The sequence below is a fragment of the Orcinus orca genome, chromosome 1 (genome assembly GCF_937001465.1).
Source record: "Orcinus orca chromosome 1, mOrcOrc1.1, whole genome shotgun sequence".
NCBI classification, from domain to species: domain Eukaryota; kingdom Metazoa; phylum Chordata; class Mammalia; order Artiodactyla; family Delphinidae; genus Orcinus; species Orcinus orca.
The window spans coordinates 170030364-170053729 of NC_064559.1; the positions used below are offsets into that span (position 1 = coordinate 170030364).

Consider the following 23366-nt stretch of genomic DNA (forward strand, 5'->3'; position numbering starts at 1 on the left):
CCTGCAACTAGATGGTCCCATCTAGGGGTGACGGGAGACAGTGACACCCGACGTGTGTTGCTTATGTCCAGTCTACTCCGTAATCTCGTTTTGGCTGCTGTCACTGCAGAAAACCCTGCTTCACAAAGATAGGGTGTTGGAAATGGAAGCAGCCTTTTCAGTGCTTTTTGTGGCAATCTCAGGATATTCCGCCTTAGCTTTCATCCAGAACATATGGAGATTTGAAGTTGTCTCAAACATACTTTTAAGGCTACCGTCATTTGTGATCTCAACCAGTTGATCCTCTTCTAGCACGGACAAAGTCGATTCACCTGGTTTATTCACAAATGGGTTGCAGATCCATTCCTTCCCAGTTTGGGGGTCTTTTGTGGTTGGGAAGTAATGCTCAAACTCTTTTGAAAGCTGGGATAGGTGATCACGCACCAGCTGGGAGAAAGAAGGCCCTGGCTCAGTCTCTTTCAAAATCTCTGCCAATGTTTGAAACATGTCAAAAATCCCAGTGTTCACTTGTCGCCCCCATAATTCAAGTTTGGCTTTGAATGTAGCCTCTTTTTCTGCCAACTTGAACACAGTTGTTGTTCTCCCCTGAAGTGACAGATTGAGTTTGTTGAGCAGGTTGAGTATGTCACACGTAAGCAAGTTTTGTGATCCATTCTGTGGCACTGAAATGTGCTTCCAGTGGTGACTGTTTTTCTAAAAGAAATCTCTGGAGCAGCTCTCTTAACTCAAAAGCTCTGGCCAGTGATCTGCCTTTAGAAAGCCATCTCACTTCTGTGTATAAGAGAAGACGTGTGTGCTCTGCGTCCATCTTGCAGAGCTGTGCGAACAAACGTGAGTTAAGGGCATGTACTTTACTTTGGTTGATAATTTTAATGATATCCTGCAAAACACTGTTAAGCTCAGGTGACATTTTTCTGCTACCCAGTGTTTCTCTATGGATGACAGAGTGCGTAGACTCACCTTCAGAAACGACCTCTTTGACCCGAGTAGTGAAACCAGAAGGCCGTCCAATCATGGCAGCCGCTCTGCCCATGCATATACTGACACAAAATGACCCATTCAGTTTTCCTGATAAGTAATCATTCAAAGACTTGAATAGTTCTGCAGCTGTGGTGTTGGTTGGCAACAAAAGTGTACATAACGTATCCTCATGTGCATCCTCCTGAAAAATATATCACACAAAAACAAGCATTGTTGCCTTGTTGTCAACATCGGTAGACTCGTCAATCTGGATTGTGTACCACAGTGACTCATTAATCCTCTCTAACGATTGTGCCTTAATATCCTCTGGTATTTCATCAGTTTGTCTAGTTAGGGTGCTAGCTGAAAGAGGAACACGTGCCACCTTTTGAACTGCAGCCTCTCCGAAAAGTTCATGACAAATGTCCTTAGCAGCAGGCAGGATCAACTCTTCACCAATAGTAAAGGGCTTCTTAGCTTTAGCAATGCAGTTAGCCACTAAGAACGATGCTGTCAATGCAGACACATTTGATGAAGTGGTGGCCTTCAATAATTGCTTCTGTTTTTTGTGTTCACATTTTTTCCTTTTGAAAAACTCCAAAGGCTTGTTTTTTAATACAGGGTGCTTGTTCTCCATGTGGCAAAGCAGTTTTGAAGGTTTCATGGCTGCGTTGGATAATCGGTTGCCACATATTATACAAAGTGGGCTTGGAGAATGTCAATCACCTGTTGCAGTGAACCCGTAATTTAAGTAGGATTCTTGGTGTTTTCTTTTAAATACAGTTTTCTTTTTGTTGGTAGTCTTAGAGTTTTCTGCTGTTTCATCATTGGGCCTTTCCCCCTTTTCAAAGAAGCTCTCTAGTGACATTTGTTTTTTACTCATTTTGGCTAGGGTTAGCTTGTGGGCTTACCACAACTGTGACCGAGACAAGTGTGCAGTGCGGGAAAGAGGTGCAGATGGAAGGAAGTGGTAAATAAAATAATGGGCGGGGGGCTTCCCTGGTGGCGCAGTGGTTGAGAGTCCGCCTGCCGATGCAGGGGACACGGGTTCGTGCCCCGGTCCGGGAAGATCCCACATGCCGCGGAGCGGCTGGGCCCGTGAGCCATGGCTGCTGAGCCTGCGCGTCCGGAGCCTGTGCTCCGCAACGGGAGAGGCCACAACAGTGAGAGGCCCACATACCGCAAAAATAAATAAATAAATAAATAAATAAATAATGGGCGGGCCACGTGCGGACTAAAATCAGTGTCAGATTCTGACTTAAAGCCTGCTACCACATGCAGCTGTACAATTGAAGTACATCAACTCACTTGCCACTATAAAACCTGCTACCACATGCAGCTTAATTGTCAGTTCCCCCTCACTGATACGGTTTTTTTTTGTGTTTTTTTGTTTTTTTGTTTTTTGTGGTGTGCGGGCTTCTCACTGTTGTGGCCTCTCCCGTTGCGGAGCACAGGCAGGCTCCGGACGCACGGGCTTAGCGGCCATGGCTCACGGGCCCAGCCGCTCCACGGCATATGGGACCTTCCCGGACCGGGGCATGAACCCGCATCCCCTGCATCAGCAGGCGGACTCTCAACCACTGCGCCACCAGGGAAGCCCCACTGATAGGGTTTTGATATGAGTCTTCAAACGATTTATTATGGTCTCTGTGCAGTCAGACCCTCTGCTAATGATAATCTGTATTTGCAGCCGCTCCCCAGTGCTAGCATCACCACCTCAGCTCCACCTCAGATCATCAGGCATTAGATTCTCATAAGGAGCGTGCAACCTAGATCCCTCACATGTGCAGTTCACAGTAGGGTTTGCGCTCCTATGAGATCCTAACGCAGCCGCTGATCTGACAGGAGGCGGAGCTCAGGCGGTAATGCAAGCGATGGGGAGCAGCTGGAAATACAGATGAAGGTTCACTGGCTTGCCTGCCGCTCACCTCCTGCTGTGCAGCCTGTTTCCTAACAGGCTACAGACCAGTACTAGTCCGTGGCCTGGGGGCTGGGGACCCTTGCTGCAAAGCTCCTAGAACAGATACCATGTGTTTGCTCTTGTACTCTCTCTCAGTGTTCAGCATAGTGCTCTGATCGACCATTTCAGTTTCATTCCTCCTCTCTAGCCATATGGTGGGTGGGCTTATTACCTCTCAGCTCAACGTGCCACCAGTCTTTATTCTTCTGTGCCTCTGATCCTACTCTTCCCCTTTGCCTGAGCACACCTTTTACCTTGTAAAGTTTTATTCCTGCTTTAAGGCCCAGCTTAAATATCATCTCCTTTGTCAAACCTTCCCTGAAACCTTGATTGCTAGTTCCTCTTTCCTTTCTACTTACAGTCTTTATTCCTTTATAATAGTACTCACCACATTTTAGTGTGATCTTTTTTTTTTTTTAAAATTTTTTGGCTGCATTAGGTGTTGGTTACTGCCCATGGGCTTTCTCTAGTTGTGGCGAGCAGGGGCTACTCTTCGTTGCAGGGTGGGGGCTCCTCATTACAGTGGCTTCTCTTGCTGCAGAGCATGGGCTTTCGGCACAAGGGCTTTCGGCACGAGGGCTTCAGTAGTTGCAGCACGCCGGCTCAGTAGTTGCGGGAAGCGGGCCCTAGAGCACAGGGTCAGTGGATGTGGTGCATGGGCTTAGTTGCTCCACAGCATGTGGGATCTTCCCAGACCAGGGATCGAACCGTGTCCTCTGCATTGACAGGTGGATTCTTAACCACTGTGCCACCAGGGAAGTCCTGATCTTTTTTTTTAATGTGTCTTTTTTGTTGTTTTGATTTGAACTCCTTCAGGACAGGGTCTGTGTCTTATTCATTTGGATATGTCTAGAAATTAATGCACACAGTGCCTGACACCACAGAATTTCAGTACAGGTTAGTTGGTTGAATAAATAAGTCAAAGTTTGTTATAAATATTAGAATATTTTCCAGACTTAATTCCTGCAAAGTTTATGGCAGACTAGAAACCATCACTAAATGTTGAAATAAAGCAAATGATCTTCTGAATAATAGCTTATTTTGAAGACCATAGAAGAAGATTTTGTAGGCAAGAGGATTTTTAATGCTGAAGGTTAATGGACTGATTTTTCGTATTTTGCCAACCTCTTCTTGTGTCAGGGATTTCCTTTGAGAATCTGATAAAGGCTATTAGACTCTGGCTCCAGAAAAAAAACATGTTTATCCATGTACACCGTTTTGCATTTATTTCAGGAGTTCCTAGACCCTTAAAAACTATCCATGGACCAATTTTTAAGAACCCTGTTCTGAAAGTAAAGTGGCTCAAATAGAGAAGTTAGTGGCAGTGAAAAGGCAAAACATACCAAGAAATTGCTTCAGTCTCTTAGATAGTGTGGTGGTGGTGGATTATGCTGAGGCAGGAGTTAATATTTATTTGTCTTCTACCAGCTTCTCCTTCCTTCCTGTCTTCTGTCCTTTTAGCAAGAACATCAGGAAGTAAAAGGTACATCCTGTCAGGCCAGTTTGTTATCCTGGTCTTGGGCCAGTAAACAGGGTAGATTATTACAATAATAGTTATTTGGCATTGTGCTATTCCTGCTTTATATAAATTCTCTTATTCAATTCTTGCAACACGGGTGAAGGGTAAGCAGTTTTATTCTGATTTTTCAGATGAGGAATGGACAAGTTTTCTAAGAAGTTTTCCTTGATATCCACTTCAGCTCAGAGAACACTCAATATCCTTCTCTCCAAACACTTACAATACTGAATTATATTTCTTTCCCCAGTAGTCTCTGAGCTCTGTGTGATAGTACCAACTGTCTCATAAAATTTCTAATTAGGCAGTATAGTGTAGTATTATTTCAGAGCATGGGCGTTGTAACCAGATTGCCTGGTTTGATTCCGTACATGACTTAGACAAGTTACTTAACTATCTGTGCCTCAGTTTCTTCATCTGTAAAATAGAAATACGAATAATCCCATGTAAAATGCTTAGTACAGTTCCTGGAACATGGTAAATTCTCAATGCATGTTAGTAATCATCATCATCATCCCCAAAACCTAGCTCAGCATTTAGAGCACAGCATTCACTGAAAGGTGCTCAGCAGACATTGGTTGGAATAGCTGAATGAGCACTCTCTTCCCTAGTTGGAGACTGGAACTGTGTAGCTCGGCAGCCAGAATCTGTGTTCCTAAATATATAGATCTCTACCTCAATCGTATATAAGAACTGATTTTTTAAAAAATATTTCAGGCAATGTTAGCATATGGTTTGAATTTTTTTTTTAATTATGTTTTTGGTTTAGTTTAGTTCAAATACTGTGAGAAAACATTAGCTCTGGAGAGAGCATTGCTTATACTGTCGAATCTGGAATTCTTTTGCTTATAAAATCCAACGTGATCTGTTTCTGGCCCTGCGGTACTGATGCTAGAAGGTCTCAATTGTGACTACCTCAGCAATGGCGTTACTGATTGAGTAATCGAAGCTCTACATTGTAGTATGCGTTTGTTTGGTAATAAGGAGGCACCGTAATTCGTTTTTACATAAAGTACATGGCTCATCATTTAAAACCTCTGCTTGGGGAGACTTCCCTTATTTGAAACCCTCCTTGCTCAAGTCTGAATCTGTGCTAATACAGCAGCCGCTAGCCACATGTGGCTATTGAGCACTTGAAATATGGCTAATCCAAATTAAGATGTGCTATTAGTGTAAAATATACTGGATTTCAAAAGAAGAATGTAAATATTTTGGATATCTTGGATTAAGTGAAACATATTAAAATAAATTTCACTTGTTTCTTTTTAATATATAGCTATTTGATCATTTAAGATTACATGTGTGTCATATTTCTCTTGGACCGCTCTGGTCTGAATCAGTTGTTTTCTATAAAAATTACGTTTTATTTGCTTGTATTATTTTGTGGCACTGGTAGCTTATTAAGGGGCACTTACCTCTTTTAAGAGAGCAATACTTTTTAGAATGTGTTTCAGTTTGTCTTTGGGAAACAAAAATATCCACCAAGAAATTTCAGCTCCTGAAGGATTTAGGAGTCAGTCTCTACCAACATACTTAAGTCCTAACTGCCATCACTCTGGATGCTTGATTACAACTTTCCAAAAAGCCAGTAAATGTTCTACTTTTATACTAGTAAATTGTATGATGATGATGATGATGATCGCTGACATTTACTAAGCACTTATTGTGTGGTAGGAATTGTGCTGAAGTATTTCTAGATATAATATAAATTAGTCATCCCCATCAACTTTATTATCCCTTTTTTTTAAATTATGAAAACCAAGTTCTAGTCTTACATTTCTTTTCTTTGAGTTTTTTCATCTCATTTTGTTCTGCTAGATAAGTAGAATAAATTAATTATTTGGGGTTTGCAAAATAAACTTTCATTTCTCCTTTTAAAAAGTGAAACATCTAATTTTGGATTCTGCCACTGACAGGGCAGTGGTCATGTGAGCCATACCCCAAAGTTTGTGTTTTCCCCTGATTCCAGTTAGGCTTTCAACAGTTTATGCCCATGAATGCATTCGGACTTTTTTTTTCAAAACTAAAGCTCATTAAGAAAGCCAGCCTCCTAGAACTAAGAAGTTTAGTTTTTCCCATAGGACTGAATGCACTTAAACTTTTGTAGCAATTATCTTTTTTTTATTTAAAGTCTTTATTGAATTTGTTACACTATTTTAATTAATTAATTAGTTAATTAATTTTTGGCTGCGTTGAGTCTTCATTGCTGCGCACAGACTTTCTCTAGTTGTGGCAAGCGGGGGCCGCTGTTCGTTGCGGTGCTCAGGCTCTAGGCGCGCGGGCTTCAGTAGTTGTGGTACACAGGCTTAGTTGCTCTGCGGCATGTGGGATCTTCCTGGACCAGGGCTTGAACGTGTCCCCTGCATTGGCAGGCGTATTCTTAACCACTGCGCCACCAGGGAAGTCCCTATAGCAGTTATCTTAACAGTTTTATAATTAATGGCTATGTTTGTTTTCCCAGCAAACTGTAAGTAGGGGCCCTGGTTTAATCTTTTTTGGCATGTGGAAGATACTCAATAGCTGTTTGTTGAAAGAATGAAATAATACATAGTTATATAATGATTATATATTTAAGGCAAAGAGAAATTAAAAACTTAAGGTACAAATCAATGTCTTTACTCTCAAACTTTAACTTAAGTTTTTATCAACTAAATATGAATTCTTAGAGTGAAAGACCATCTAACTTTCAGACTGGTTTGAATTACACGCCAGAATTTTCTTATCAGCTGTCTGTAGTTGTTACTCTAATCTAACTTAAGACTTCTGACAGTTCCCAAGATAAGCAGAGTCAGAGTGTTCTATTGCCTTTCTAGCAATTGTCATCAGCTTTCTCAGTAATAAGAGCCTCTGCTTCCTCTCTTCCCCCACAGAGCAGAGCCAGCAGAGAAAGAAGAGCTATGTTGTTAAATAATGCCATTCAGAGTTCAAAAAAGCACAGCTCAGAAATCTTTAGGGACTCCCATTGCCAGTGAATTAAAAGTCTGTGTGTCTTTACCCAGTACTGAAGTTCTCTTATAATCTTACCCTGATCTACCATTCCAGCTTTATTTACCACACATGAACCCTCCATCTTAGATAAATTAGTCTGCTGTCTAGAATTTTCTCACCTCTGTGCTTTCTTTTTTATAAATTTTTTCACTGTGGTAAAATATACATAGCATAAAGTTGACCATTTTAGCCATTTTTAAGCATACAGATCAGTGGCATAGGTGTATTTACGTTGTTACACAGCTGTCACCACTGTTCATCTCCAGAATTTTATCATCCGAAACTGAATGATTTAATTGGACTTGATATCAACTCAACTTCGATGGTATGCAAAATCCTACTTCTGTAAATTCTGTCCCTTCCACCTTATGTTGTTGATGTCATAAATTACATCTTTATACATCATATATCCACTAACATAGCTTTATAATTATTTTTTATGCATTTGTATTTTAAATCTTACAGAAAATATAAAGGGGAGCTGTAAACCAAAATTACAATAGTACTAGTTTTTGGTTTTGTCCATGTATCTACCTTTACTGGAGACCTTTATACCTTCGTATGGCTTCAAGTTACTGTCTAGTAGCCTCCTTTCACTTCAATCTGAAGGACTCCCTTTAGCATCTGTTATAGCACAAGTCTAATGGTAATGAAATCCTCAGCTTTTGTTTATCTGGGAATATCTTAATTTTTCCCTCATTTTTGAAGGACAGTTTTTCCAGATAGAGTATTTTCAGTTGACAGTTTCTTTTTTATTTCAGCATTTTAAATATGTCATCCCACTGCCTTCCGGCCTTCAGGGTTTCTGCTGAGAAATCCAATGATAACCTTATTTTTGATCCCATGTACATGAAAAGTCTTTCCTTTCTTATTGCTTTCAAAATTCTGTCTTTGTCTTTCAACAATTTGATTATAATTGTCTCAGTGTGAGTTTCTTTGGATTTTCCTGCTTGGCGTCCATTGAGCTTCTTGGGTTGTGGATGTGTGTATTTCATCAAATTTGGGAAGTTTTCTTCTTGGTTTACCTCTTAGTCTGCCATTGTACTGACATCCTTTTTGCTTTCTTGCATAAGCTCTCCCTTGCATTTGAAATGCCATTTTTCTACCCAACATTGATTCTTTGCTTCAAGGCTTAACTGAAGTCTCATCTTAACTGAGTCTTCAAGGTTTTGTGTCACAAAGCATTCCCAGGCTGGAATAATTTCTTTTCAAATACCATATGATAAATATACCACTTACTGTCTGCACAGCTTATTTTTGCAATTCCATAATCCTGCCTTCACTGATACCAAGGAAGCCTTTTCAGACCCTCTCCAGAGCCAGGTACCCATCTTCTGTGTTCCCACAGCACCTTGTACTTACCTGTTGTAGCACCCAGTACCCTGCATTGCAGTTATCTTTTTATGTTCTCCTGCCCAACCCCTCACGTACACTTAATGGAAAGTGTCTGTCTCATTGTTTTTTTGTATCACTAAAGTACAGCACAGTGACAGGTATGTAGTAGAATTCAGTATTTGTTTGTTAAATCAATATGTAGGTTTTAAAGTTGCATAAGGATATATTGGGTACTGTTGTGTATTCTCGTTTTTACTCCTCACAACAATCTTTGTGTATGATATGTAAAGTAGATATTACCTTCAATTTACTTTAAGGAATTAGCTCACACAGTTGTGGAGCTGGCAAGTCTAAAATCTCTAGAACAGGATGATAAGCTGGAGACTCAGGTAAAAGTTCATGTTGTAGCTCAAGTCTGAAGACAGTTTGGAAATAGAATGGCCTCTTCCTTGGGGAAGCCTCAGTTTTTTTCTCTTAAGGCCTTAAACTATTGGGTAAGACCCACCACCTATGGAGGGTATCTACTTTACTCAAAGTCTGCTGATTTAAATGTTAATTTTATCTAAAAAAATACCTCTATAGCAACATCCAGACTGGTGTTTGACCAAATATTTGGGTACCATGGTACCATGGCCTAGCCAAATTAGTACATAAAATTAACTATCACAGAGGGTGATAGCCAGGGCTTAAGCCCTTCCAAATTTCTTTGTCTCCTGCCTTTCACCTCTGCTTCTTTGTATGAAAATTTTATTATTCTTTAGACAGAGACAGCAAATGCCAACAACATCTTGACCTACATTTGCCCATCTTCATCATTTCACAGGAATGATTTTTCTTAAGAATGAATGAAATAATCCATGTAAAGTACTTATCACATAACACCTATCATATAGTAAATAGTTACTAAGTTCTAGTTTCAATAATTGTTATTGTTAGTAGTAGTAGTAGTAGATATGGTAGTGGTAATAGTGGTTTTCCATTAATTCCAAATTAAGGCATCCTAGATAAAGATTTTAACCACCTTGGCTTTGATCATGGGCCCAATCTTGAGGTAATTCCTGTGATTATGAGGTGGGAAGCTGTGACTGGTTAAGCTTTGGTCAGGAGCTAATCCCTGGCCAGTTACTACTCAGAGAGTTTGAGTCTGTAAAAAGATGGCATTTTCTACTTGAACTATATGGGTAGAAAGATAATAGGGAGAGAGGAGCAGTCTCCTAAAAGAAAGATTGCTGAGTACTAGGAGAAGGGAGGGTCAACCCGAACAAATAGCTGTTGCTACAGTGATTTAACAAAGATGACCTGTGATGAAACCAGTATTTGAATTCCGGACTATATTTTACTCCAAGTCTTATGCTTTGAAAATCATATAATAAGTTTCTAAAAGTAGACAGCAATTATTTTGATTATTAAGACAAGATCAATGTTTTATAAACTGTTTTGTACCCCATAATTCCTTTTAACAAATTTAAAAATTACTCCATCAATATTATTTAAAATTCTAAGTAGTGTTAATATTATGAGTAAAACAAAACCATAACATAGGCTCAAAGCCTGCTTTTTTCTTAATTACTTGATATCTTGTACATTTCACCTTACAAATCTTAAGATGGTAGAGATATCAGCATCTGCAGAGTGAAAAATAATAATCAGAGTCAGAAAAACCATTTCATGGTAGAGCTAGATTACAATTCTGGTCTCCAGTCTTGCGAGTGGCTTTTGCCTACTTCATAGTAAGTTTATGCAGTTATCAACTTTAGGCTTCTGAAAGCTTAACTTGGGCTTTGCATTTCTTCCTGGTTCAGATTCTAGGTTCCATGGAATCATAGCAGTCAACTTTTGGAACACCAGGGAGCTCCTTCTCTGGCCTTTCTTTATAGCTTTGGTATTTGTGGATTCCTCAGGATGTGCTATTATCTTGGGAGTGAATAGGGCCAGAGAGATAGTCTAAAATGGAGGGTGTATAGGATCATTTCCCTTTTTTAGAAGTTACTAAGGTGAAGGCAATAGCTTTTCCTGATTTCCAAGATAAGCGGCAAAATGCTCACACACCTGTTTTGAAGTATATGTCTGTCTTATCCACATATACTGGTGGGCTCCTCAGGAAACTTAATCTAGATGTCTTTTTATTGTGGCACAGAATCTTGAAAAGAATTAAAATTTTAAATTACTAATGTTAAACAGAATGCTTGGATATTCTTGTATTGACTAATGTATCCATCACCTTTAGAAAAATATACTTGTTGTTTGAAAGAGAGGAGAATGTAAAGAACATGGTCAACCATGGTTAGTGTACCTAAATGTGTGTTTAGATATGTTTACTTGCCTGAAATGAGAAGGATAGCTATAGAGGTTAAGTGTCTGTGGAATACCACAGTATAACAATTTCGTATCTCTGAAATTATAATCTAAATTAATGAGAAAATTATTTGATTTTCAGTCTGGTTTATAGGACAGATTTTCATTAATAATGTTTTTTATCGAAAGTAATATGGACACCTTATCTTTGATAAAGGAGGCAGGAATGTACAGTGGAGAAAGGACAGCCTCTTCAATAAGTGGTGCTGGGAAAACTGGACAGGTACATGTAAAAGTATGAGATTAGATCACTCCCTAACACCATACACAAAAATAAGCTCAAAATGGATTAAAGACCTAAATGTAAGGCCAGAAACTATCAAACTCTTAGAGGAAAACATAGGCAGAACACTCTATGACATAAATCACAGCAAGATCCTTTCTGACCCACCTCCTAGAGTAATGGAAATAAAAACAAAAATAAACAAATGGGACCTAATGAAACTTCGAAGCTTTTGCACAGCAAAGGAAACCATAAACAAGACCAAAAGACAACCCTCAGAATGGGAGAAAATATTTGCAAATGAAGCAACTGACAAAGGATTAATCTCCAAAATTTACAAGCAGCTCATGCAGCTCAATAACAAGAAAACAAACAATCCAATCCAAAAATGGGCAGAAGACCTAAATAGACATTTCTCCAAAGAAGATATACAGACTGCCAACAAACACATGAAAGAATGCTCAACATCATTAATCATTAGAGAAATGCAAATCAAAACTACAATGAGATATCATCTCACACCAGTCAGAATGGCCATCATCAAAAAGTCTAGAAACAATAAATGCTGGAGAGGGTGTGGAGAAAAGGGAACACTCTTGCACTGCTGGTGGGAATGTGAATTGGTTCAGCCACTATGGAGAACAGTATGGAGGTTCCTTAAAAAACTACAAATAGAACTACCATATGACCCAGCAATCCCACTACTGGGCATATACCCTGAGAAAACCAAAATTCAAAAAGAGTCATGTACCAAAATGTTCATTGCAGCTCTATTTACAATAGCCCGGAGATGGAAACAACCTAAGTGCCCGTCATCGGATGAATGGATAAAGAAGATGTGGCACATATATACAATGGAATATTACTCAGCCATAAAAAGAAACGAAATTGAGCTATTTGTAATGAGGTGGATGGACCTAGAGTCTGTCATACAGAGTGAAGTAAGTCAGAAAGAAAAAGACAAATACCGTATACTAACACATATATATGGAATTTAAGAAAAAAAATGTCATGAAGAACCTAGGGGTAAAGCAGGAATAAAGACGCAGACCTCCTAGAGAACGGACTTGAGGTTATGGGCAGGGGGAAGGGTGAGCTGTGACAGGGCGAGAGAGAGTCATGGACATATACACACTAACAAACGTAGTAAGGTAGATAGCTAGTGGGAAGCAGCCGCATGGCACAGGGATATTGGCTCGGTGCTTTGTGACAGCCTGGAGGGGTGGGATAGGGAGGGTGGGAGGGAGGGAGACGCAAGAGGGAAGACATATGGGAACATATGTTTATGTATGACTGATTCACTTTGTTATAAAGCAGAAACTAACACACCATTGTAAAGCAATTATACCCCAATAAAGATGTTAAAAAAAAATAAAAATTAAAAAAAAAAAAAAAGAAAGTAATATAACTGGTCATTTTATTATTTTTAAAGTTTTCTGTTCAGTACTTATGTTATACTACTTGGTTTTGGTAAAAAAAAGGACTTATGAGACCAGAATTTTACTAGATAAAAGTGGATTGAAAGTTAAGTTCAGTTGATCTCAGACTAAGAGAAATTAATCCCTAAAGATTCCCATATTTTATTTAGTTGAGAATGGTCTTCAGGATGTTTGACATCACCACCACTCCGCACCCCTGCCACACCCAAAATTATGAAGAGAAGTTTGTACTTTCTAAGCTTCCTCCATTTTAGCCAAACATAGACTGTTTTCTGGTTAGAGCTGAGAGTCCTTTGTAATCTGTTTTCTTTTTTCACTAAGTGAGCTTCCTTCTTTTGCTCTCCCATTCTTGTGTCTTGGCTGTGTTAAGTCAGCTCACTGCCTTCTTGCAGCCCTGTTTTCCTGCATGCACACTTTATCTTCTGACCAGGCACAGTGACAGCAGTTAACAGGGGAGCAAGAAAGGATTGAATACAAACATGCACATTAGTGTGTGCAGTTTTGGTCTATGATACCATGTTGCGTCTTCTGTTTTTGTCATTATCTACTGTCAGAAAGGAGGAGCTGAGCTGATACTGACCTAGTGTGGAATGCCTGAGGATTTGGGATGAAGGGAGGAGGCTAGTGTTTCATGTGACTAATCTTTGACATGCTGCGGCAGGACTGAAAACACTCTTCTCACTTAAGGAGGAAAGAAAAAATTTCTAAGATTTCACTTGCAGAATTTGTGGAGTATATTTAGATGTTTCTTCCTGTGTTTTTCTAGTTTTCAATTTTATCTAATTTTATAAGGATTGGAAGTGGGGAATGAACTTTGCTTAATAAGTAGATTGAGGTATTATGGGAGTAACGGGCTGCAACAATGATTCACATGGTAAGAGAATGTTTAAAATCTCCACTGACATCTTGACCCGCATTTTGACCCATCTGACAAACGGTTAGTGAGCTCCTTGGCCATCTCAAGTATTTAAAAGTAACAGTATACAAATAGCTTTATTACTGTGCTTTTTTTCCTCCCATATAAATCTTAAGAGCATTGCACCTGCATATCCAAAACAGTTGATTTTTGTCTACATTTAAAATCTCACCTCAAAAAAGGTGAGAAATATAAATGTAGCATGTAGTGTTCCCTTAAGTATCTCCTTTGGTGTAATTTTCTCACTTTACTTTATGCCTCAGCTTAATGGAGGCTGATCCTCTGTTTGGGTTATGTCTGGGATGAAACTGAAATATAGCCATGAAGCTCTAAGAAGAAACTCTGCAGTACTAATCTGGAGGACTTATTGAATGGCATCCTCCCTTCTTATTGCCTTCTTTTACCTTTCCCCCACCCCCAAAATGTATTGCTGCAGAAATCTATGGCTTTTTCCTCTCATTTTGTAGAAAAAGAAAGTGAAAGGAGTGGGGGTGGGGTGTGTAGATTTCAGTACAAACGGGCATTTAAATTTGTTATGTCAAAAAAAAATAGCTCTGTTTTGTAATTCTGAATCTAAGGTTGCTTAAGATTCACTTTAGGAATCCAGCTCTGATGGAAGCATGTAAGACTTTAGATAATGGTGTTTCAAACTAAAAGTGGATCCTAACATGTTTGACCTGAAGAGTAGAAAGAGATAAATGCTAATGTGATTCTTTTTTTACTTAGTGTACATTGTCTTATATATTTGATCAATTGGTATTTATGGGTGATCCTAAAATAGCTTTTGAGCAGATGTGGTATTTAATAGAGCAAATGGCCTGTGTTTTGACAATCTTTTTCTATTTTCTCTGTTGTTTCATTCTAAAATTGGTGCACACAAGTGAGATTTAAGAGGAAATTAACACTTCAGTAAATGTCCTTTTCCCTAATTTTGTTGACTGTTTCTATTAGCCATTTTCATTTTATTTGACAGTGATACTTAAGGGTTAAGCTTCAGAGCTGATGCAACTCCTCCTTTTTTTCACCAGCAATTTTCATTGGGCAGCATTTCCATAGCAACAGTGAGATCAGTGAAACCTGAGTGTTTCATTGATTATTTTTCTCCTCTTCCTTTTTTAATCTATTCTCTCTTCACCACATTTTAGTGAGAAAGCGATTTTTTTTTTACAAACAGAGCTTATATTGATTTCTATTCCATAAATAATTAAAAGAGGGTAGAAAAATCTGCCCTTCATTTAAAAATTGAATGTTTCACTATGTATTTAAAAAACGATTCAGGATTAGGAGGATGGATAACCATACCAGCTGTAGCTGATGTTCTCAAATATTCTTGCATTGTTTGCTGGTCTTCTAGGGAAAAGAATAATGTGGAACAGGACCTTAAGGAGAAAGAAGATACTATTAAACAGAGAACAAGTGAAGTTCAGGTATGTGAACTGTAAAATTCAGTATTCCATATCTGATTTAGGAGGATTCATTTTAAATGTATGGGGTCGTTTACTATGTGATGGTTGTGGTATTGATGAGTAGGTCAAGGGAATGCCTATTATTTATGTGATATAAATCTTTATCTTCTGCAAAATGATTATTTTTCTCCTAATTCTGGCCTGCAAAGATTACACTACAATGATCAAGCAGTATTTTTCAGTGTAAATTTCTAGCTTTAAAGGTATTTTAAGATGATATTTATTTGCATATTATATCCTTAAAGGTAAGTTTGAATGACTTATGATATAAATATTATTATGCCAATAAAACTGAATGAGTGAGATCATCATCATCATCATGAAAACGCAGATTGCTTTTCCATGGGTGTGAGATTTTGTTAACTAGGAGACCTAGTATTTTAAAGGACTGTCTCTCATAATACTGATAGGGTGGGAAATGATATGGAACAATTTACAGTAGTATTTTATAAGTTGCTTAGTAGCCAGGATATCTTAAACTTTGGCATAAAGAGATTTACTTCATTTTCACTAAGTGCTAAGTAGCTTCATTTTACAAATAGAAAAGACAATAAAACTTCAGTTTCTGATTGGGAAGTGACGCAAACAAGGTATTTCAAACATTAAAAATACAGAAAATTGGGCAGTGTTGCATTTAGAGCAGTAAGCAATGCATGTGATCATGTTATTGGAGCACCGTTTCTTAAATGCCACACCAGCACATACAGGAGGTTGGATATCAAAGCACTGGTAGCAGTTGCCAGTAAGAGCTCATGGATGGGCATTTCTTAACATGTTACTTGTATGTTGGATTTCCTTGTCCTGATAGTTTGAAATGGGCAAAAGCTCTAAAATTGTTAGATCCATTATTTTGTTTTAATGTAGCACATTCACCAGAGATTGTCTGACAGGTGGACCGTGCTAGGGTGGGGAGAATGATTTACTGAGGGGCTGAGGAAGAAGCCAGAGAGAGAGACGTCTTATTAGAAGTTGATTCCATTATTGTACTTATTTTTCTGGAATTTTCTTAAAGGTGATACAAAGTTAAGAGATGATCACTAATATATTTCTCTTTGTGGTAGTGAGATATGGAATGGTTACCTCAATTACATTATTTTTGTGCAATTTTTGAACTTCTTAAGAAATGCAAAAGAGTCATAGACTTTAAGCAGTTATTGCTGAAAATAGCTTAAGAATGGAATATAAAATCTCAAGTTTTCTCAATCTGAAGCGGTAGAAATAGTTACTGATATAATATTGGACAGCTTCTAAATTTAGCTAGATAATGTTTCAAAGTACAAAGGTTTTTGCAGTAGACAGTATTTTTTTATTTGTGTACATCTATCTATGGTTTTTCACTATTGCATCTTTTGAGGATGGGAATTTTAAATAGCCACTTTGGGAGAACACTAAAATTTACATTGTTCTTTTCAGGCTAAATCGGCTACCCTCGAATATTTGATTTCTTATATTTATAGAAGTTTTGTTATCAGTCAAAATTGCTTTGTTATATGCTTGTCCTTCTTTTACTTAGTGGTGATGGTAAGGTATATGTTAATTCTTAAGCTTTGCCAAATCCAAAATGTGTGCTTGGCAGAGGAAGTCTAAATTGTTGAATTTTTTTGCATAAGGTGCTGTAAATAAAAGATATCTTGGGGCGTGGTTAGTATAGGCCAAGTTCTAATGGTTGAGCGTGCAAATTCATTGAAAAAAAAACACAGGATTAAAGCTTTGCATTAGTAGATTCATTACTTATTCCACCCCAATACAGGTGTTGTATTGTCCATGGTAATGAGATACTAGATTAAGAATAACATGATAATTGACAACTACAAGTAATTAAAACTTTTCATTTTAGTGATTATTTTCAATTTTCTGGAGCAAGACAACTTACCTGAAGATGGTAACAAGTATATTGTATTACCTATTGAGTTAACTCTGATTTAGCCATTGGTAATGAGGCACAGAGTAGGAATAACATGAATAATTAAGATCTGTAACTAACTTGAACTCCTAATGCTTATTTTCTAATTTCTCTGGCAAAAGGCAGTTTACTAGAGCTTATTAATAACTATCAGAATCAAAGAACTTCACTGCTTCTGACACCACTTTCTAATGTAGGTGCTAATGAATAATGCCAGAATGAAGACATCAAGGGAGAAGTAAGGGAATATTGACCATCAATAAATGTCTTTCTGCCTAATCCAAACTTGGCTTTTCTGAGTATTCTTGCTTTTCTCCATATTTATAAAGTCACAGATAGTGATTATATGAGCTCATATCTCAAGCACAGAAACCAAACTTTCAAAGCCTCTTTAGATGTGACCAAAGTGCCAAAAGATTAGTTTTTTTTAGCATTTATATAGTCTTCCTAATTCAGTTAAATTAGAAAATCTGCTACATAATTAATTTCTACATGTTTGTTTCCTGTATGTATTCCCATGAATTACCATCTTGAAAACTTACAGTTCAAGACTTTTTTCTTAAAGAGCAAACCAGCAATTAACTTCCTATTTTATGTCGTGAGATGATCACTTAACTCATATGATGTACACTGCTAGTTTGTCAAGTTCCATGGAGAAATTAGGCCCAAAATGATCCAAGGAGGGGAAACTGTAAAAGGATATTCTATCTCAGATGTTTATGGTTTGAGCTTTTTGTTGTTATAGGGAGAAGGTAGACCCACATTCTTTCCTACCTTAAACTGCATATGTACAGTTTTATTAAAAATTTTGTTCAGGTAGTCAACACATATTTAGGAATTCACCCTCTCATATGTATGCTTTTCAGTTTTGCATAGAAGTTTATAGGAAACGACTTGGTATCAGACAAACTTAATTCAGTTCCTGGTTCTGGCTCTTCCAAGGTTTGAGATCCTAAGGAAGGAATTCAACCACTCTACATATTAGTTTTCTCTTCTGTAACATGAGATAATAAAAATACCAAACAGTTTGCTGTTAGAATAAAATGATATAATGCAGGTAAAGTGCCTCAGAGTGATTGGCACAAGGTAAGCATTCAGTATATGTTCTAATTAATAGTAGTATTCTATATCTTACTGTCATCTCCGTTACTCTCCATCATCATGCTCTTTCTTCTCTGACTTCTATCTTCACATGGCTATATAGGACTAACCAATTTGAAAATACCTTTTTGTTGTTGTTGCTGTCACTATAGCTACCAGCCTGTTTTTCTCTATTGTTGTTTCTTTGTGTGGCCCTTTTCCCCCTTCCTAGCTTTTCAGTAACCCTACTTAGTTTCCTGTTCACCCATACCATTGTGCTTAATTTATCTCCCCAGAACCAAGAATAATCTTAAGGCCAAATCCATTGGTCCTTCCTACATTGGTTACTGATTTCTTGGGTTGCATTCTCCTAGATATTCATAGCCCCACCTCTTTGACCCTTTGCTTCTGTTGCCTTTGCCAGGGACAGACGGACACACTCCGACCCCCTCTTTCCTCCCTTTTCCATACCCTCTGTCATCCGTATACTGATAACTCACAAATATTTGTCAAGCCCTCAGTTCTCTTGAGTGCCAGTCTGACATCTCCAGTTAGGCATTTTGAGGTTTATCATTTCAAAGCCAGTATATCTAAAATGAGTCTCATCTTGTTGAAAAAAATTGGCTTCAAGTTTTGAACTTTTCTGTTTCTGTCAGTGTTTTTCTTTCTCACTACTGCCACCCCTATCACCTAACATCTGAAATTTTGACGTCAGTTGTAAGTGCTTACTCCATCCTCCTCCTGACTTTCTTCCTAAACCAATTTTAGTTATGACTCTCAGATGTGAAAATCTTTACTGCTGCCCACTGCCACTGTTAATAATGGGAGGATGTCATCCTCATGGATATATTGGAATTGGAAAAAAAATTATAGGCCATCCTCTTGTACTACTTATTTTTTGATTGCCTGCCTCTGAACTGTGCGCCATACACATGCTCTTTTTTATTCCCACCCTTATACCTTTTGTTGTTGCAATCTAGAATGTTCCTTACCCCCTTGCTTATGTGAATTCTACCCATGCCTTAAAGTCCAGCTCAAACTGACCACTTTTCTAAACTTTCTCTTCTCTGTCCCTTCAGTCTATACCTGTCTTTCCTGTGTTGGAACTCCCAGAGAAGTGTGTGTACACTTATATGGCACGTTCAGTACGTTACCTTATTGTACTATTTTAATGTGTATGTATATAGATTCCAATATCTTATAGCTTATATTGTGAGCTCCTTAAGCTTAGAAATTGTACCTTGGATCTTATTTTTCACTATGTATGGTAATTATTCTTAGATGGAGGTAAATTTAAGGAAGATATTGACAGTAGAAATGAATAAACGTCCATTTTGTGCATGAAATTAAAAATAGGGCAACACACACTCAGAAACCACAGGCAGAATGGATCAGGAGCACAGCTGGTATCATGAAGAGTCAGACATTTCCATATTGTTCATACTACCTTCATGAGAGAGAAGCTCCCAGTTATTTAAACTTTATCAGTAAAGATTTAGTAGTTCCTAGTAATTGCCCATATTTTTTTTCCCTAGATGAAGAAGGATGACTTATTTTGGGTAGAAATAAAATTAGATACATGAGCTCAACATTCTTTTCCTGGCGATAATGTTCTTAGAACATGCTGAGAAGCATATGATTGAGAAATAAAGGCAGGCTGTTAGTAGGGTTTTCTAACATCTACCCTAGTTTAATAGACTCCCTTTCTGGTCTTTGACTTAAACATCTTGCTCTATAGTTGATACTTTTTTATATGAAGACTATTCCTAGGGGCTTCCCTGGTGGTGCAGTGGTTAAGAATCCTCCTGCCAATGCAGGGGACACGGGTTCGAGCCCTGGTCCGGGAAGATCCCACATGCCGCAGAACAACTAAGCCCGTGCACCACAACTACTGAGTCTGCACTCTAGAGCCCGTGAGCCACAACTACTGAGCCCACGTGCCACAACTGCTGAAGCCCACGTGCCTAGAGCCCATGCTCCACAACACGAGAAGCCACCCCAATGAGAACACACCGCAACAAATAGTAGCCCCTGCTCGCCCCAACTAGAGAAAGCCCACACGCAGCAACGAAGACCCAACACGGCCAAAAATAAATAAATTTTTAAAAAAGGAGAGAATATTCCTATAACTTCCATTTTGAGAATTAGGCCAACGTAACGAATGTACCTGATTATTTATAGTTTTGGATTAGTCTGTAGGATTTTTTTTTAATCACTTAAATAGCATTTTCTGTAAGATTACCAAAATACTTCAAGTTACCTTTGTTCTTTTTAATAGTTCTTCAAGTATGGATATACTAGTGTACAAGTATAGATATACTGTATATATGGTTTGGGTTTTTTTAAAAGTTTTATTCATAAACTGGTGTCCTGTTGTTTATTTTTTACTCTGTATTTATATGAAACAGATACAAATGTATTCATATTTCATAGATTTACCTCTTTAGTTGTACAACTGACTTGGGTTGCTAAAATTAATTATTTTATTCTTAAATACAGCTGAGAATTTTTTAATCTTTTTTTTTTTTTTTTTTTCGGTATGCGGGCCTCTCACTGTTGTGGCCTCTCCCATTGCGGAGCACAGGCTCTGGACGCGCAGGCTCAGCGGCCATGGCTCACGGGCCTAGCCGCTCCGCGGCATGTGGGATCTTCCTGGACCGGGGCACGAACCCGTGTCCCCTGCATCGGCAGGTGGACTCTCAACCACTGCGCCACCAGGGAAGCCCTAGCTGAGAATTTTTATGTATTTGTTTAAATTTTATTTCCACTACCCCCCGTAGCACATCAGGGAATATGGAGGAATGGGGACAAATTTATCATTTTCTTTAACTTGTGTGATTTCTAGAAAATAGGACACTTCCCTTGAAATTTATTTTTATTTTTCTTATTTTTTTGAAATTTATTTTAAAATAAAGCCAAGATCCCAGTCAAGGATCCCTTCGTTCCTGGATGAGGAACCTTGGATGTGGCTTGCTTTGGTATTTTTCTAAAACAGACCTTGGCAACGCATTACAGAAGTCTTGTTCACTTTATCCTTGCCATTTTCTAATTGCTGCTATCCTCTTTTCTTTTGTTGTTGATGACACAGGTGAGTAAGTAGAGCATGATCATGGAAAGTAGAACGTAACTAGGAAGGCATCTGCAAATGTCTTTAGTCACTCACTTGATGAGATGGCATTTGATAGTAACTGAGGTTATGCACTAATTCAGGAGAGGATTTTCCCAAAGGGCTACCTTAAGATAAAAAGAAAGTTATCCTAGTTTAGTGGAAGACACTGTTTGCAAGAGAACCTGCTGCTGCCCTAGTCAAGGGTGGGCAGGAGGTGGGGGCAGGGAGGGAGATGTACATCTGTTGACTTTACTTAGTCTCAGGATAAGCAAGTCTGTACCAAAATAAAATAGCCAAGTATATTTGGATATTGAAATTTTTGTGAAAATGCATTACAGTGGTAGTAGTCTTACCAAGTAATTTTACAGTGAAGTTTGATTCTTATTCTTGTTCACGTGTATGTTTGCATCTGTTCATTTTGATTTTGTGCAGTTTACTAAGTTTGCTTACTGAAAAAGAAGACCTTTGTGTGTGTGGATTAATGTTGGAATTTTTTTTAGAGAAGATCTTTTTCATATTTAGATGAGACATGGAGAAACATTAATTATAATTAATTTTAATGTGGACATCTATCCAGCTTAAAATATATCACTAATGTGAGGTAGTTTCTCAGTAACCTTTCGCTTAAGGCCTGTGCTTTTGTGTTACTATGTGGATTTTTACTATAGCCAAGAAGTGAGGTTGGGAAATTTGAGTGAATGTGTTTGCTCTTTGGAAGAGAAAGGGCAAGAATGAGTAAATATTATATTGGCTTGTTTATTCCCTTTCCTCTTGCATAAACTTTTCTTCTAGGGGTGCGTTTAAAGTGACTCTCTAAAAATGCAAGTTCTGAAATCTGGTTCATTTTATTAAAGGAAACCAGCATCAATCCCACTATTGGTAGTTCGTACATAAAAATTCAGTTACATCGGAATATTTTTATATTGGTATGAAACCATGAGAGGTATGTGATACTTAAAACACTGCAAACTTGACATTTTATGATTATAAAGGTAATATGGGTCCCTAGTAATCATGTAAAATAAAGAAAAATATAAAAGGAAAGAAACCCTACAATTTCACGTTCCAGGGAGAGCCATTGTTAACATTTTGCTATATTTTCTATGAATGTATATAAATGGCTTTATATTTATTTGCCATTATACTGTATATGCCTTTGTGTTCAACTTTTAATTTTTATTATTTTTTTGGCTGTGTTGGGTCTTCGTTGCTGCGCGTGGGCTTTCTCTAGTTACGGCGAGTGGGAGCAACTCTTCGTTGCGGTGCACGGGCTTCTCCTGCAGTGGCTTCTCTTGTTGCGGAGCACGGGCTCTAGGTGCGTGGACTTCAGTAGTTGCCACAGGCCCTAGAGTGTGCGGGCTTCAGTAGTCGTGGCTCGCGGGCTCTAGAGCGCAGGCTCAGTAGTTGTGGCACACGGGCTTAGTTGCTCCACGGCATGTGGGATCTTCCTGGACCAGGGATTGAACCGATGTCCCCTGCCTTGGCAGACGGATTCTTAACCACTGTGCCACCAGGGAAGTCCCTGTATTCAACTTTTAAAAATTAGCATTATGTCCTAGACATTTTCTTACATTACGTGACCCTTTTAAGGCAAATTTTGTTTTTCTAATTGTACTTACAATGTAAGTAGAGACATCATAATTACATCTATTTATAAAGACTGGGTATTATTAGTGATGTGAAGTCCAAGATTTTTCTTCAGGGTTTGGGAGAGGGTAGGAAATTAGACTAGAATATTCGAAGATGGGAATAAGTAACATATTTTTCCTATTCCTATTAAGCATTTCTTTAAAAATGCTTTTTGGATCAGTATATCATTATATATAAACCATATAATAATTTTATGAACAGTATTGACAGTGGGTTGTTTTCCCAAATATAAAATTACTTCAGATCTGCAGGTGGCATGCTTTCAAAATATTTTGTAATTAAATTATGAGAATTTTTCAAACCATTGTAGTTTTTCAAGCTACTGCGTTAAAGTGAAGCTGTTACTATGCCTTTCTGAAGAGTAAGAATAGAATATAATATAAATGTAAAAAAAGAAATTCATAAGTTTAAAAGCATGAGAAAGATATATGCCACAGTGACATGCTAAATCAGTAAAGATTATTTC

General features: G+C 38.1%; 1 protein-coding gene across 5 annotated transcripts in view; it reads left to right on the forward strand.

Annotated features, from left to right (window-relative positions):
* The window catches only part of EPS15 (epidermal growth factor receptor pathway substrate 15), a 162216-nt gene that overhangs the window by 79772 nt on the left and 59078 nt on the right, over positions 1 to 23366 (forward strand). For all 5 annotated transcript variants that reach the window (XM_033435540.2, XM_049700072.1, XM_033435542.2 and 2 more), the window contains one exon: positions 15047 to 15119. In XM_033435540.2, coding sequence (XP_033291431.1) covers positions 15047 to 15119 — 73 coding nt within the window. The remainder of the gene's footprint in view (positions 1 to 15046; positions 15120 to 23366) is intronic.